Source organism: Erinaceus europaeus, chromosome 4 (genome assembly GCF_950295315.1).
Source record: "Erinaceus europaeus chromosome 4, mEriEur2.1, whole genome shotgun sequence".
Lineage (NCBI taxonomy): Eukaryota > Metazoa > Chordata > Mammalia > Eulipotyphla > Erinaceidae > Erinaceus > Erinaceus europaeus.
The window spans coordinates 25179030-25195348 of record NC_080165.1 but is presented as its reverse complement, the minus strand read 5'-3'; the positions used below and the strand labels follow the sequence as shown (position 1 = coordinate 25195348).

The following is a 16319-nucleotide window of genomic DNA, read 5'->3' as shown; positions in this document are numbered from 1 at the left end:
AGGGCTGCAGGTGTCTCTCTGTCTCTCTCCCTCCCTATCTCCCCCTTCCTCGTGATTTCTGTCTCTATCAAACAAATAAAGATAATTAAAAAAAACATATTGAATTGAAAATATTGAATAATGGAGTAGGCAAATCACCTACTAAAACTGGGCTACTAGGCCAGCTAATGTAACAGGTTTTTTTTCAATTCTAAGAGCCTATATATATCGAGCTGAATGGCACCCTTGTTTATACCTGATACTCTTGCTTACATCCAGGATAGCAAAGATCTGTGCTTGACAACTAGACTGTCTCTACATGGGCTCTATGATATGAAGAACAGTAGCCAAAAAAATGGCATAGTGGGTAAAACATTGGCTTTTTGAAACCTGGTGGTGGTGCAGTGGCTAGAACCATGGACTCTCAAGTATGAGGTCCTGAGTTCAATTCCTGGTATTGCATATGCCAGAGTGATGCTCTGTTTCTCTCTCTCTCTCTCTCTAATAAATAGACTTTTTAAATTTTTTTATATTTTTTTATTTTCCCTTTGGTTGCCCTTGTTTCTTTTTTATTGTTGTTATAGTTACTATTATTGTTGTTATTGATGTCATTGTTGTTAGCTAGGACAGAGAGAAATGGAGAGAGGAGGGGAAGACAGAGAGGGGGAGAGAAAGAAAGACACCTGCAGACCTGCTTCACCACCTATGAAGCGACTCCCCTGCAGGTGGGGAGCCGGGGGCTGGAACCAGGATCCTTACACGGGTCCTTGTGCTTCACACCACGTGCAATAAATTCACTTTTAATCATATTGGGTAAGTACAGTAGTTGGCACATGGGTGTAATTTCTCATCTCCCCATGACAGTTGCCTGTAAAACACTCTCCCAATTTGGGTCCTTTTCACCATCATGCACCAGGACCCAAACACCTTCTCCACCCCTCCCTTATTGTCCTTCCCCAGAGTCCCTTGTTTTAGTGCAACAAACAAACAAACAAATGAACATCTAAAATAAAAATAAGTGTTGAAAAAAGAGCCATTAAATTCTCAAGCAGAGTACTCTGTTTGATTTATATCATCACACATATCAGACTGATACTCTGGCTTTCTTTTTTTTTTAATATTTATTTATTCCCCTTTTATGGCCTTGTTGTCTTATTGTTGTAGTCATTACTGATGTCGTTGTTGTTGGATAGGACAGAGAGAAATGGAGAGAGGAGGGAAGACAGAGAGGGGGAGAGAAAGATAGACACCTGCAGACCTGCTTCACCATCTGTTAAGGGGCTCCCCTGCAGGTGGGAGCCGGGGGCTCAAACCGGGGTCCTTACCCAGTCCTTGCGCTTTGCGCCACCTGCACTTAACCCGCTGCGCTACAGCCCGACTCCCGATACTCTGGTTTTCTTTCTCATAAATCAGTAAATCTTTTAAAGGTGGAGGACAAAGATACGAGATATGGGTGGAAAATGGCAGCCACAATGGCTGGGCATGAGCCCAGCTCTGTCATTTCAGTGTGACTAGGGGCTGGCCTGAAAGTCCTGGCGTGACATTCATCCTTCTATAGAATGTAAACAGTTTCACAGAGCATCAACATTCAGAGCAATAATTCTGTGACCAACAAGAGAAAAATAAGACAACTCCTTAATCATGTGTGAACACAGACAAAAACAGGAACATTGTAAAAACCACAAAAATAACCAAATTTAGCTTGGCTAATATGAGTGACTGTTATTTCATTGCCAATTATAGTTTGAGGCTCATATAATACCTTTCACCTGAGAGTGAAGATATGTGAAGATATCTAGTCTTAGAAGTATGCTTTCTGATGGTGGCAGAGCCAGAGTAAACCCAATTTCCTTGACCCTTCCTCAAGATCTACTAACACAGCCCCAAGTTCAATAACAAATTATTTCTTTCTTACCTTTTTAAATATTTATTTATTTTAATGAGAGAAAGCTAGAGAGAGACCAGTGCCCTGTTCAGCTCTGGCTTATGGTGGTGCTGGGGACTGAACCTGGGACCTTGGAGCCTCAGGCTTGAAAGTCTTTTGTACAACCATTATGCTGTTTCCCCAGCCCAGTGAGTGATTTCTGATGCCCTTTTACTGCAGTGAGTATTCTCCCTTACGGCAATGAACATTTAAACCTAAGTGTGTCCCTGGTGTCCTTTGGCTGGAGGACAACGACAATGGACTAAGACTGCAGAGCCAGCTCTCCTTAGGCCTCTGAGCTTCAGTCTTTCCCAAAAGCATTTTTTGATTATTCACCATGGAAGACCCCTAAGTGAAATAAGCATTATCTTTGGGAAGACAGAGTACCGCAAGACAAGGATGCCGGGCTCTGTTCTCATTAAACCCTGGGTGTGCTCAGAAAACCAGGCTCAAAAAAAGAACAAGGTCAATGAGTGCTACAAAGGGCAAGTACAGAGGGGTGTGGGTAATTACATCCTATAGGGGTAATTATCCCAGATAATTGCCTGCGCTGAGTGATCAAGGCTCCACTGAAGAAGTGATGAACAGAGCTTAGAGAAGCAGAACAGTGGGTCACATCAGTCCCAGTTGATCACACATGATGGAAAGGATTGGAGAGATTTAGGGTAGAAAAAGAAAAAAAAAAAAGTAAGGTGAGGCTATAATATGGGCTGAAGTGGGGAGTATCAGTAAAGAGATCTAGAAAGCCTTGGTGATTGGTAATTTAGGGGTTTTAAGCACAGAAGTGTGAGAAAAGACAAATTGCTAAAACAAATTGATTCTGAGCATAGGCCAACACTTTTGCATCTAATAGCAATGGAAATAACAAGACATAAAACAGCAAAAAACAGCAAGCTGGGGGGCGGGTGGTAACACCCGGTTGAATGAATGTAGTGCGAAGCACAAAGACCTCGGTTCCACCTGACACCCTCCATCCCCTGCTGTGGGGGTCACTTCACAAGCTGTGAAGCAGGTCTGCAGGTGTTTATCTTTCTGTCTCCCTCTCTATCTTTCCCCTCTCTCTCAATTTCTCTCTGTTCTATCCAACAACAATGACAGGAGCAGCAACAACAATAACAGCAACAAGAAGAATGAGAAAAGATGCCCTCCAGGGGCAGTGGATTCATAGTGCAGGCACCCAGCCCCATCGATAACCCTGGAGAAAAAAAAAAAAAAAAAAGCTGGTTCTAGGAGAAAGTATACAGTCTCCTTGTTCATAGTCTTAAAAATATCAAGCCTTTGGGCCAGGTGTGGTGACTCATCTAATAAAACATACATGTTACCAAGCTTGAGGACCCGAGTTCAAGCCCCCTGCAGGTGGGAAGCTTCATAAACAGTGCAGCAATGGTGCAGGTATCTCTCCTTTCGTTCTCTCTATCCTTATTTTCCCTTTATCTCTCTCTCTCTCTCTCTGTGTCTGTCTCTCACCTGTGGTAGAAGAGAGAGGAAATGCCACTGGGAATGGCATAGCCATGCAGATACCAAGCCGCAGTAATAACACTGGTGTAAAAAAAAATAATAAAATAAGATAAACAGATAAAAACATCAAGCCCCTTATGTGGTGCTAGGTTCAAACCTGAGTTTTCATGCAAAGTAAAATATGTACACTACCAGAAGAGTTATGTCCCGAACCTGAAATGTTTTTTTCCTTCAGATTTTAAAAATTTATTTAACTAAGACAGAGAGAGTAGAGCATTGACCAACTCTGGCTTAAGATAGTGCCAGACCTCTTGATGAAAAGACTGAAATGGTTCCATTTGGTTCTTAGTAAAAGCATTTTAATTTATGTGTCATTTGCTGATGTTTTTTTTATTAAAACAACATGTTTTCTGCCAAATAAGTGACAGTTTAAAAAAAAAAAAGATGGTGCTAAAAATGGGGTAGATAGCTTAATGGTTATGCAAAGACTCTCATACCTGAGTCTCCAAAGTCCCAGGTTCAATCCGCCGCACCACCGTAAGCCAGAGCTGAGCAGTGCTCTGGTAAAACAAATAAATAAATAAATAGTTTTTTAAATTATCTAAAAAAAAAAAGATTGAAAGTAGGGCCTCTGAATCTTAGATATAAAAGTCTCCTGTGCTACTTTTCACCACCTCCTTTTTCTTCTTTTTTAAAAGGAAGCCCCATGAAGTAAAGCTTGATGGGATAGTTTACTAATTGACACTGAGCTACTGCTGGAGCTTGGTGCCTGCACAATGACTCCACTCCCAGTGGCCTTTTTAAATTTTATTTTATTTTATAGGACAGAGAGAAATTGAGAGGGAAAGGGAAGACAGAGAGAGGGGGAAGGAAGAGAGACACCTGCAACATTGTTTTACCACTTGTGAAATTTCCCCTTAAAGGTGAGATGTGGGGGCTTGAATCCGGGTCTTGGTTCATGGTAATGCATACACTCTATCAAGCATTTCTTAGAATAAAGTGTAGAAGGAGACTGGCAGTAGTACGCGCAGCAGGTTAAGCGCAGGTGGCACAAAGTGCAAGGACCGGAGGAAAGATCCCGATTCGAGCTCCTGGCTCCCCACCTGCAGGGGAGTCGCTTCACAGGTGGTGAAGCAGGTCTGCAGGTGTCTGTCTTTTTCTCCCCCTCTCTGTCTTTCCCTTCTTTTTCCATTTCTCTCTGTCCTATCCAACAACAATGACATCAATAACAACAATAATAACTACAACAATAAAATGACAAGGGCAACAAAAGGGAATAAATAAATAAATATTTTTTAAAAAAGAATAAAGTTTAGGGGGTTGGTCTGTGGCACATCCAGTTAAGTGAACATATTACCATGTGGAAGGACCCAGGTTCAAGGCACCCACTTCCCACCTGATGGCAGTAAGCTTCATGAGTGGTAAAGCAGGTCTTCAGGTATCTCTCTATCTGTCTCTCTCTTCTCTATCTTCCCCTTTCCCCTCAATTCCTCTCTGTCTTATCCAATAAAATAGGAAGAAAAGGAAAAAAATGGCAGCTGGGAGTGGTGGATATATAGAGCAGGCACAGAGCTGCAGCGGTAACCCCGATGGCCATTAAACATAAATGGATGAATAAATAAATGAATAAAGTTTAACCATCTCCTCGTATTTCATTTCCCTCTATTTGTAGATAACAGTCTGTGAATCACAACAAGCTGAAAAGTTACACACCTCTTCATAACCCATGAACAAAAACTGGAACCTCTGTTAAAATGCATTGTTTTAGTCTCTCTATAGAAGACCGAGAATTCCCTTCCTTTCCTAAGGTATATATAAGGTAGCTTGTAACTTGTGGATCAGCTCTCCCAAAATGAAATCTGCCAGACTGTTCCTTGGTTTGGATCCTTACTTTGATTATCTTACTAAGAGTCATTGTGCTTTGTAACATGTGCACTGAACCAGATGTGTCACCACCCAGCCCCATATATATTATTATTATTTTTTAAAGAATGTATTTATTTATTCATGAGAATGATAGGAGGAGAGAGAGAAAGAACCAGACAACACTCTGGTACATGTGCTGCTGGGGATTGAACTTGGGACCTCATGGTTGAGAATCCAATGCCTTATCTACTGCACCACCTCCGGACCACCCATATGTATTTTTTAAAGTTTTAAAATATTATATTTATTATAAAGAATGATATCCTTAAACCAAAGTACAAGACTCTGGGGTGGGTGGGTGGGGAGAGTACAGGTCCAAGAAGGATGACAGAGGGCCTAGTGGGGGCTGCATTGTTATATGGAAAACTGGGAAATGTTCTGTATGTACAAACTATTGTATTTACTGTTGAATGTAAAGCATTAATTCCCCAATAAAGAAATTAAAGAAAAAGATATCTTGAGAAAGGAGAGAGACAGAGAGGCAGAGACAGAAACAGGCCATGTCAAAGCTCAGTTTGGCATATGGTGGTACTGGGATTAAACTTCAGAGCCTCAGACATGAAAGTCTTTTTCACAACCATTATGCTGTCTCCCCAGCCCTAAAATTTTGTTACACTAGGATTATTGCTGGGGAGATAGTGCCTGCACAATGAATCCACAACTTCTGTAGGTCATTTCTTTGTTTCTTTTTTCTTTGCTTTCTTTATATAGAGATAAAAAGAAATGGAGAGAGAGAGAGACTTACAACACTACTTCACACTTGTAAAATCTTGCGCCACCTTCGCTTAACCCGCGCTACCGCAGGACTTCCCCTGGAGGGTATTTTTTCCCCATTTTTTGTTGTTGTTTTTGTTGCTCTTGTTGTTATTGTCATTGCTGTTGCTATTGGTTAGGACAGAGAGAAATCGAGAGAGAGGGACAGAGAGGGGGAGAGAAAGACAGACACATGCAGACCTGCTTCACTGCCTGTGAAGTGATTCCCCTGCAGGTGGGGATCCAGGAACCAAAATCCTTGAGCCGGTCCTTGTGCTTCACGTCATGTGCGCTTAACCCTCTGCCCTACCGCCTGGCCCCCTATTTGTTTATTTTTCACCAGAGCACTACTCAACTCTGAATTATGGTGGTGCTGAGGATCGAACCTGGGACCTCAGAGCCTCAGGCAACATGAGTTTATTAAAGAATCAGAGGATTAAAGCCTAGAAGAGAACAATTCTCACATTGTTCTGAGAAAAATCAATCCAAAGATTGGGTTTCAGTATAGAAACTTTAGGGTGGGGCTAGATAGCATAATGGTTATGCAAAGAGACTCTCATGCTCTTGAAAAAAAAAAGGAAATATGTTTTATAAATAAATAAGCTAAAAAAAATAAAAACAAACCTTAGGGCAGTGGTCCAGGAGGTAGAGCAGTGGATAAAGCATTGAATTCTCAAGCATGGGGTCCTGAGTTCAGTCCCTGGCAGCACATGTTCCAGAGTCATGTCTGGTTCTTTCTCTCTTTCTTCTATCTTTCTTTTGAATAAATAAGTGAATTCTAAAAAAAAAGAAAAACAAAAAAATCTTAGGGTGGGGGTAGATAGCATAATGTAAAAGAGACTCTCATGCCTGAGGCTCCAAAGTCCCAGCCCCAGGTTCAATCCCCCATTCCACTATAAACGAGAGCTAAGCAGTGGTCTGGTTAAAAATAATAATAATAAATTTAAGAAATAATGTATATTATATGTACATATATGCTATATATACATTTTGTTAAAATCCTTACAAGTTATGTTGGATGTTGGAAAATTTGAACTGTGTAGCTTGTACAGTTAACTGGTTCTTGGGAGTGGCATGGCTGATTTGTGGATCTCTACAAATACATTGCCCCACTTTGGAGTCCTCTAACTTAGCTTCTTACTCAGCAGTAACAGCTTCTCTACGTCCACGGTAACAGGAACCACCTGCCACCTCTCTTCTGGGGCAGCGAGCAAAGTGATTTAAAAAATTTTTCTAAATATATTTATTTCCTTTTTGTTGCCCATGTTTTATTGTTGTAGTTCTTACTGTTGTTATTGATGTCATTATTGGACAGAACAGAGAGAAATGGAGAAAGGAGGGGAAGACAGAGAGGGGGAGAGAAAGACACCTGTAGAACTGCTTCACCGCCTGTGAAGCGACCCCCGCCCCCCACCACGCAGGTGGGGAGCCAGGGGCTCGAACCGGGATCCTTCCTCTGGTCCTTGTGCTTTGTGCCACATGCGCTTAACCCGCTGAGCTACCGCCCGGCTCCCAGCAAAGTGATTTTGAAAGCACAAGATTGAGCTCAAAAATGAACTGGCGATTAAAAGATGACACCATTGAAAGCCTTGCATTGGTGTGTTATATTTCGAACTTTTCCCCTTAGTATTTATTTTGGGCTGGGGAAACAACAAAGTGGTTATGCAAAAGACTTTTTTTTCTTCCCCCTCCAGGGTTATTGCTGGGCTCGGTGCCTGCACCATGAATCCACCGCTCCTGGAGGCCATTCCCCCCCCCCCCCCCTTTTTGTTGCCTGAGGTCTCAGGTTCAGTCCTCAGAACCACCATAAAACAGAGCTGAGCAGTGCTAATCTATTCTGGTTTAAGACAAATCTAGGAGCTCAGAGCCTCAAGCATGAAAGTGTTTTGCATAACCATTATACAGTTTCCCCAGCCCAAGTTTTGAACTTTTTAAAAATGATTCTTTTTTTAAAGATTGTATTTATTTATTAATGAGAAAGGAGGAGAGAAAGGACCAGACAACCACTCTGGTACATGAGCTGCGAGGGATCATACTCTGAAAGTCATGCTTGACAGTCGAATGCTTTATCCACTGTACCACCTCAGGAACCACAAGTTTTGAACTTTTCACTCACTGTCAAAAACTTCAAGATTCTATTTATTTATTCATGAAGAAGATAGGAGGAGAGAGCGAAAAAAAACCAGACATCACTCTGGTAGATTTGCTGTCAGGGGACTGAGCTCAGACCTTACGCTTGAGAGTCCACTGCTTTATCTGCGGCACCACTTCCGGACCACATGTCAAAAATTTATAACGAGGGGAGGCGGACAGTCAGCGGGCGGTAGCGCAGCCGGTTAAGTACACGTGGCGCCAAGCGCAAAGACAGGTGTAAGGACCCAGGTTGGAGCCCCGGCTCCCCACCTGCAGGGGAGTCGCTTCACAGGCGGTGGAGCAGGTCTGCAGGTGTCTATCTTTCTCTCCCCCCCTTTTTTAAAAATTATTTATTTATTCCCTTTTGTTGCCCTTTTTATTGTTGTTGTAGTTATTATTGTTGTCATTGTTGTTGGACAGAACAGAGAGAAATGGGGGGGGCGAAGACAGAGACGGGGAGAGAAAGACACCTGCAGACCTGCTTCACCGCCTGTGAAGCGACTCCCCTGCAGGTGGGGAGCTGGGGGCTTGAACCGGGGCCCTGATGCCGGTCCTTGCGCTTTGCTCTGCCACCTGTGCTTAACCCGCTGCACTACCACCGACTCCCCTCTCTCCCCCTCTCTGTCTTCTCCTCCTCTTTCCATTTCTCTCTGTCCTGTCCAACAACGACGACATCAGTAACAACAATAGTAACTACAACAATAAAACAGCACGGGCAACTAAAGGGAATAAATAAATAAATATTAAAAAATTATAACGGCATAATAAAAACACAACTCCCCTCTACCCAGAAGTAAGGCGTGCCCCCTAGTGGACGAGGCGGGGGAACCCGGCTTGTGTGATGTCACTTCCGCTTCCTGCCGCACGCGGCCATTTCTCGTCGGTTTTCCGTGCGGCTTTCATTAAGAGTCTGTCTCTCCTGCTCCGAGGGCCGCCGTGCTTCCTGGAGAGTGGTGAGAGCGCGGGGCCGCCGCCATGGTGAGTGCGTGTGTCTTCCCGCAAGGCGGGAAGCGGGGCGCTCGCATCTGGGCTCACTCTGGCCTTGGGGGCTTAGAATCTGCGCCACCGCGCCCGCGCCGCCCGGGGTTCAAGCGCGGGCAGCCGGGGGTCCCGGGCTGAGTGAGGTTACGGCGCCGCCGGCCGCGGCGATCGGAGGTGCTCTGCTGCAGTGAGTGTGGTCGGTCGAGGGTCCCGGGTGAGCGGAGGGAGCATCGCGCAGCCTGGAAGAAAGACCAACCCACGTGGAGTAGAAACCGGCATGAGCAAGTTTGACTCCATCTTTTTACTTTTTTTTTTTTTTTAACCCCAGGGTGTTTGGAGGGTGGCGTGAAATCCTGGGTTCTGATTGGCCACCCCGACCCTGCTCTCCGGTGCTCGTGTCCCGGACACGGTGCTCTCCGAGGGTCCGCCTGTGCTCGCCGCGACTCCCACGTGCGGGGAAGTCAGAGGCCGGACCCCTCAACCCTTGGTCTCAGACTAGGGAGCCTGGTAGCTTCCTAAATTTGCTAAATCCGGATGAGTTTGCAGAACCCTCCCACTTGCATATAGATGCGTGATCTATTTAACCCGATTTAGGTCCTGTTGGGTAACACCTTCCCCCACCCTTGAAACTTTTAAGCTGTTTCATTATTTGGCTGTTTTGTGAAAAGTTTGGAATTGGATGGTCTCGGGTTCAATTTAAAAGCAATCCCCCCACACACACACACACACAAGAAGCAATTTTCCTCCAGGGTAAAATGGGTGTAACAATACACTAAGATTAAGATAATGCGGTTAAACTTTTAGCCCTAATACTTTGTATACTGAGTTGCTCGGTCCAAATAGATAGATTTTACCAGCCAGATCTTTTGCTTTTAAAGTAGAGCGACTTTTTGTTATTGACAGAGTCTAAAGCGGTAAGGTGACTTTGATGATTGGTTGTTCCACCTCCTGAAACCTTCATCTTTTGTGCATTTGAAAACATAGAAGTATTCATACAAGAATGATTGGGATTAAAGTTTTCTTCAGTGATTTGATAAATTGAGTCATACACTGTAATTTCTCAGGTATCTACCAAAGAATATAAACTCAGCTGGTAAAGCACAGGATTTGCCTGAGGCTCCCAGTTCTGTCCCTGTCATTGCATCTTGGGCATTGGGGAGTGGGAGTCCTGGCTTCTCTTTGTTTAACTAGGACTGTTTAATTACCACTGCAAGAGTAAATGTGTTTTGTCGTGGTTGTTTTTACCAGAGCACTGCTCATCTCTGGCTTATGATGGTGCAGGGGATCAGACCTGTTGTTTGGAGCCCCTGGCATGAGAGTCTCTTTGCATAACCATTATGCTGTATCCCCCATCTGTAAATATGTATGCATGTAAAAAATGCATGGGATGTCACAAAAGAAGGTTCATACTTAAAAGTAGAAAGGGACTGGACACTAGTTAAAAGACAGGTTAGAGGTGTTTTTTTTTAATTTTTAAAAAAATTTTTATTTATTCTCTCTTGTTGCCCTGTTGTTTTATTGTAGTTGTTGTTATTGATGTCGTCGTTGTTGGATAGGACAGAGAGAAATGGAGAGAGGAGGAGAAGACAGAAAGGGGGAGGGAGAGGAAGATAGACACCTGCAGACCTGCTTCACTGCCTGTGAAGCGACTCCCCTGCAGGTGCGGAGCTGGGGGCTCGAACCGGGATGCTTACGCTGGTCCTTGCGCTTCGAGCCACCTGTGCTGTGCTACGGCCCAACTCCCAGGTTGGAGTTTTAAAATGGAAAGTATGTATTCATATAGTGTAGCGGTTGGGAGGGTAGTTCACTGTATCTATCACCCTAGGCTCAAACCCTAGCACTAAGTAGGAGCATCATAAACAGCACTAGGGGAGCTCCTTGGAGGATAGGGCAGTGCTGTGGTGTTTCTTCTACTCACCACTCTAAGCCTACACTGAATTTCTCTGTTCCAGACTCTTGGAAACAGAGTTGGCAGTCAGCTGAGGTAAAGAACAAACACCTTATCACAGACCCCTGTAAGCATCAACCCGGCTTTGACCTAGCACGTTATGATTGGGCCCTCCTCAATCGCTATGGAACAGGCCATGGCCGGTGCGCAGCTATGTTCCACCGCTGGGGAGCCAGAGACCACCCGAACTGCCCCTGCGGCTACAGACAATGACCCACATAGTCAACGACTGCCACCTCTCCAGATTCAAAGGAGGTCTCGAAACTTTACATCAGGCTCAACCTGACGCTGTTGACTGGCTACGGAAGAAGGGCAAACGCTAGAAGAAGAACCACTCTAAAATAACTAGACAGTTGACCCAGGAGTGGTGGTACAGACGAGGTCCTCATGCCATGTTGACATTTTTTTGAGGCAATCTAAAAAGGAAACTGATTGTCACATTGAAAAATTTGTTTTTTTAACCAGAGCACTGCTCAGCTCTAGCTTACGATGGTGCGGGGAATTGAACCTGGGACTTTGAAACCTCAGGCAAGAGAGTCTCTTTGCATAACCATTATGCTGCCTCCCCTACCCCTAAATAGCTTTCAGTACAGTGTAACTGCTTGTAGAGTAAGGCCACACCTATTGGTATAGTAATTCTGACACTTTTGAATGTACTGTAGAGTTGAAAGTAGAGAAAAGTTTTAAGGTTTATTTTTATATAGAGTTTTATACTATATTTGGAGAAAAGCCACTCAGTTAACATGCAGTGCTGAGGATCAGTGCAGGAATCCAGATACACAAACCCTGTGCTCTATCAGCTGAACTGTGTCTATGACCAAGAAAATGTGGATGCTTTTGGAGATTTAAAAGTTGATGGGGTCATGGAGAAAGAATTTTTGCTGCATTTCAATAAATTATGCTACAATACTGATTCAGTAAAGTTGGGAAGACTATGGAAAACCAAAACGTGACTCAAATGAATACTGTCATATGTGGGTCTGATTGTAATCCATTTACACTGATAATGTCATGTCCAAAATAAAAGAGGCAAGCAAAAGTATAGAAATCTTTTTTTTTTTTTTTTATTTCTTTATTCATGAGAAAGACAGGAGGAAAGAAAGAACCAGACATCACTCTGGTACATGTGCTGCCGGGGATTGAACCCAGGACCTCAAGCATGAGAGCTCAATGTTTTATCTACCGGACCACCTCCTAGCCCACTAGAAATATTTAATATATCTTTGTCATTATTGGCTTATGATGGTGAAGGAAGTTGAACCTGGGACGTCTGGTGCCTCAGACATGAAAGTCATTTTTCATAGTTTATCTCCTGGCCATCACCACCCTCTTTTCAAGATTATTATGAGAGAGGGTCTGGCGGTGGTACACCAGGTTAAGCACACAGTACAAAGTGCAAGGACTTACACAGGGATCTCGGTTCAAGACCCTGGCTCCCCATCTGCAAGGAGGTTGCTTCACAAGTAGTGAAACAGGTGTGCAGGTGTTTTGGTTTTCTCCCTGTCTTCCCCATCCTTAATTTCTCTCTGTCCTACCCAGAAAATAAAAGGGCCACAGGAGCAGTGGGTTCCATAGTATAGGCATTGAACCCCAGCAGCAACCCTGAAGGCAAATATATATATTGAGACCCGAGTAATGCTTAACTCTAGCATGTGCCTGTACACGGAATGAGTCTGGGGACTTGATCAACTTTTGTTTTTAATAATGCTTTTTCATGTGAGAATGGCCAGAGCACTTATAAGCTCTAACTTCTGATAGTGTTGGGGATTCAGCCTTAGGCATGAAAATCTTTTTGCATAATCATTTCTAAGTTGGGAGTGGGCAGACTAGTGTTAAGTTAGTGCTGGGGAACAGAAATACTCAAGAGTATTTTGTAACTTGTCTGGGATGACTTCTGGTTTGGTTTGACTGACACTTGGTTTTCCCCATAGACTGAGGCTGATGTAAATCCGAAGGCCTACCCCCTCGCAGATGCCCACCTTACCAAGAAACTACTGGACCTTGTCCAGCAGTCATGCAACTACAAGCAGCTTCGGAAAGGAGCCAATGAGGGTAAGTCTCATGGTGCTCAGGAGAGTGGCGGTCACCTGCTTTTCGACTAGATGAGCACTTTGGAAAGAGGGCTGGATAATTTTTAATAGGACCAGTGGGGGGGGCTTCATCTAACCTTTAGCTTCAAAAGGTTGACTTAAGAATTTTTAGATCCGGGGAGTCAGGCGGTAGCTCAGCAGGTTTAAGTGCAGGTGACACATTAAGGATCCTGGTTCCAGCTCCCGGATCCCCACCTGCAGGGGGGTCGCTTCAAAAGTGGTGAAGCAGGTCTATAGGTGTCTTTCTCTCCCTCTCTCTGTCTTCCCCTCCCCTCTCCATTTCTCTCTGTTCTAGCCAACAACAATGACATAAATAATAACTACAACAATAAATAAGGGCAATAAAAGTAAATAAAAATTTTTAAAAAATAGGGAGTTGGGCAGTAGCACAGCAGGTTAAGCTAAGCGCACGTGGCGCCAAAAAAAAAAAAAGAATTTTTAGATCCATGGGTAGCGCAGTGGGTTAAGCACACATGGTGCGAAGTGCAGGGAATAGAGTAAGAATCACAGTTCGAGCCCGCTCCCCATCTGTGGGGGTGGAATGGGTTGCTTCACAAGCAGTGAAGCCGGTCTGGAAGTATTTATCTTTCTCCCTCTCTGTTTTCTCCTCTCCATTTCTCTGTCTTATGCAACAACAGTGGCAACAAAATGGGAAAAATAGCCTCCAGGAGCCATGGATTAGTAGTGCAAGCACTGAGCCCCAGTAATGACCCTGGAGGCAAAAAGAAAAAAAAATAGATCCACCAGTTAATATACTTTTAAAATTTTATTTATTTTATTGGATAGAGACAGCCAGAAATTGAAAGGAATGGGGAGATAGAGCAGAAGAGAGACACCTGCAGCCCTGCTTCACCACCTTGGCAGGTGGGGACTGGGGACTCGAACCCGGGTCCTTTTGCACTCAACCAGGTGTGCCACCATCCGGCCCCCAGTTGTTAATATTTTGACACCTTTGCCTTTTAATGAAAGTGAAAGCCAGGGAGATAATTGCTCCCACCAGTTTTTGTGTACCGTTTCTTTTTTTTGGGGGGGGGGGTTTGATTATGGTATAGCTGCCAGCGCCCTACATCACATCACCAGTTGACTTATTTTCCTTCTGTCCACAGCCACTAAAACTCTCAACAGAGGCATCTCTGAGTTCATTGTGATGGCTGCAGATGCTGAGCCCCTGGAAATAATCCTGCACCTCCCCCTGCTGTGTGAAGACAAGAACGTGCCCTATGTGTTTGTGCGCTCCAAGCAGGCTCTAGGACGAGCCTGTGGGGTCTCCAGGCCTGTCATTGCTTGTTCTGTCACCATCAAAGAAGGCTCCCAGCTGAAGCAGCAGATCCAGTCCATTCAGCAGTCCATTGAAAGGCTCTTAGTCTAACCAGTGGCCTCAGCTGTACTTTCCCTCTGACTCTCCCCTCCTGCCAAGATTGTGTATCATATTGTCTGTTAGCATGTAGTATTTCCAACTTTCTATTATAAAATAGTCACATGGAATTTGGTTTTTCTATTTTTATATAGTTTTTAAGGTTCACATATATACTCACATCTCCTTTTGCTGTTGGACCTTCCCTTTGAGAAGTGACTAGTGCTCAGAACAGGCGGAAGCAGTGTGTTAAATGCCAGTCAAAGGCAAGATCTGGTTGCAGTTAATCTATGGGGTTGTTAGGTGCATGTCCACATGCTATTTGCTCGTGTGCTCCTCTTGCTTTTGATCATATATTTTTACCCCATATCTCCCTGTAACAGTCCTTCTGTGCCAGGACTACAGCAGAATTCCAGGGGTGACCTGGGTGAATAGGATGCAGGGCAGTGGCCTAAATCTTGAAATCGTTTGTAAAAGAGGATTGTGGGCCAGCCAGAGACCCAACTGGAAGCTACAGCAGAGATGATGGACTCTAAATTATCTTTGGTGCATGGGGATTTCCTCAGTGGAGACTTGGTATCATCAGGTCTAAGAGCCTTTACCTTTTCCTGGCATGATGTGGGTCCAATGTATGTGTTTATCATATCAAGAATATACTGCAAGTGTCATTTTAAAAGTGTGACCCTGGGGCTGGGTGGTGGCACACCTGGTTGAGTGCACATGCTACAGTGCACAAGTACCCAGGTTCCAGCTCCCAATCCCCACCTGCAGGGGGAAAGCTTCACAAGTAGTGAAGCAGGACTGCAGGTGTCTGTCTCTCTCCTCCTCCCCTCTCCATTTCTGGCTGTCTCTATCTAATAAATAAAGATTAAAAAAAAAATTTTTTTTTTAAACAGTGTGATGCAGACAGTAATTCAGGTGCTTACATTTGATTATATGGCTTCAGACTGTACCAGCTAGATGATTTCTGCACATACTAAGTATTCTCAGCCTCAGCACCACTGACATTGGGGGTTATTCCCTGTACTGGGGTCTGCCCTGTATATTAACAGTATTTGTGGCATCCCTGCCATTTGCTCACTAGATACCAGCAGACATCTTCCTCTGTCTTCCAAATCATATGTTGTTGGTGGCAAACTCACTCCCAGCTGAGAAGCACTATAGAAGAATTCAGGATGGGAGTCGGGTGGTAGCACAGCATGTTAAGCGCACTTGGTACAAAGTGCAAGGACCAGTGTAAGGATCCCGGTTCTGGCTCCCCACCTGCAGGGGAGTTGCTTCACAAACGGTGAAGCAGGTCTACAGGTGTCTTATCTTTCTCTTCCCCTCCTTTCTCCACTTCTCTTTGTCCTATCCAGCAATGACATCAATAACTATAACAGTAAAACAAGGGCAACAAAAGGGAATAATACTAATTCAGGATCCTATAGCCTTTGCCAGATTCTTGAGGGGGTGGGGAATAAAGTTACTAACTTCCTTCCGTAGTAAAAATTATTGCATACCATTAAGGTCTAGTTAATAAGAAAATATGTAAATGGGGGCCAGGCAGTAGTGCAGCAGGTTAAGCGCATATGGTGTGCTAAGCACAAGGAACAGCATAACGATCCTGGTTCGAGCCCCTGGCTCCCCACCTACAGGGGGGTCACTTCACAAGCGGTGAAGCAGGTCTGCAGATGTCTATCTTTCTCTCCCCCTCTCTGTCTTCCCCTCCTCTTGATTTCTCTGTCCTATCCAGTAACAATGACAGCAATAACTATGATAAAAAAGGGGGAA

General features: G+C 44.2%; 2 protein-coding genes across 2 annotated transcripts in view; both read left to right on the top strand.

The window, feature by feature from the left end:
- TNFRSF13C (TNF receptor superfamily member 13C) overlaps nt 1–16319 on the top strand; it is a 328540-nt gene that overhangs the window by 243714 nt on the left and 68507 nt on the right. The gene's annotated exons all lie outside the window — the stretch shown is intronic.
- Nucleotides 9021–14677, top strand: SNU13 (small nuclear ribonucleoprotein 13). The gene is made up of 3 exons (XM_007523425.3): nt 9021–9151; nt 13034–13154; nt 14299–14677. The coding sequence occupies exons 1-3, from the start codon at nt 9149–9151 to the stop codon at nt 14559–14561; spliced, it is 387 nt and encodes a 128-aa protein (XP_007523487.1). The 5' UTR covers nt 9021–9148; the 3' UTR covers nt 14562–14677.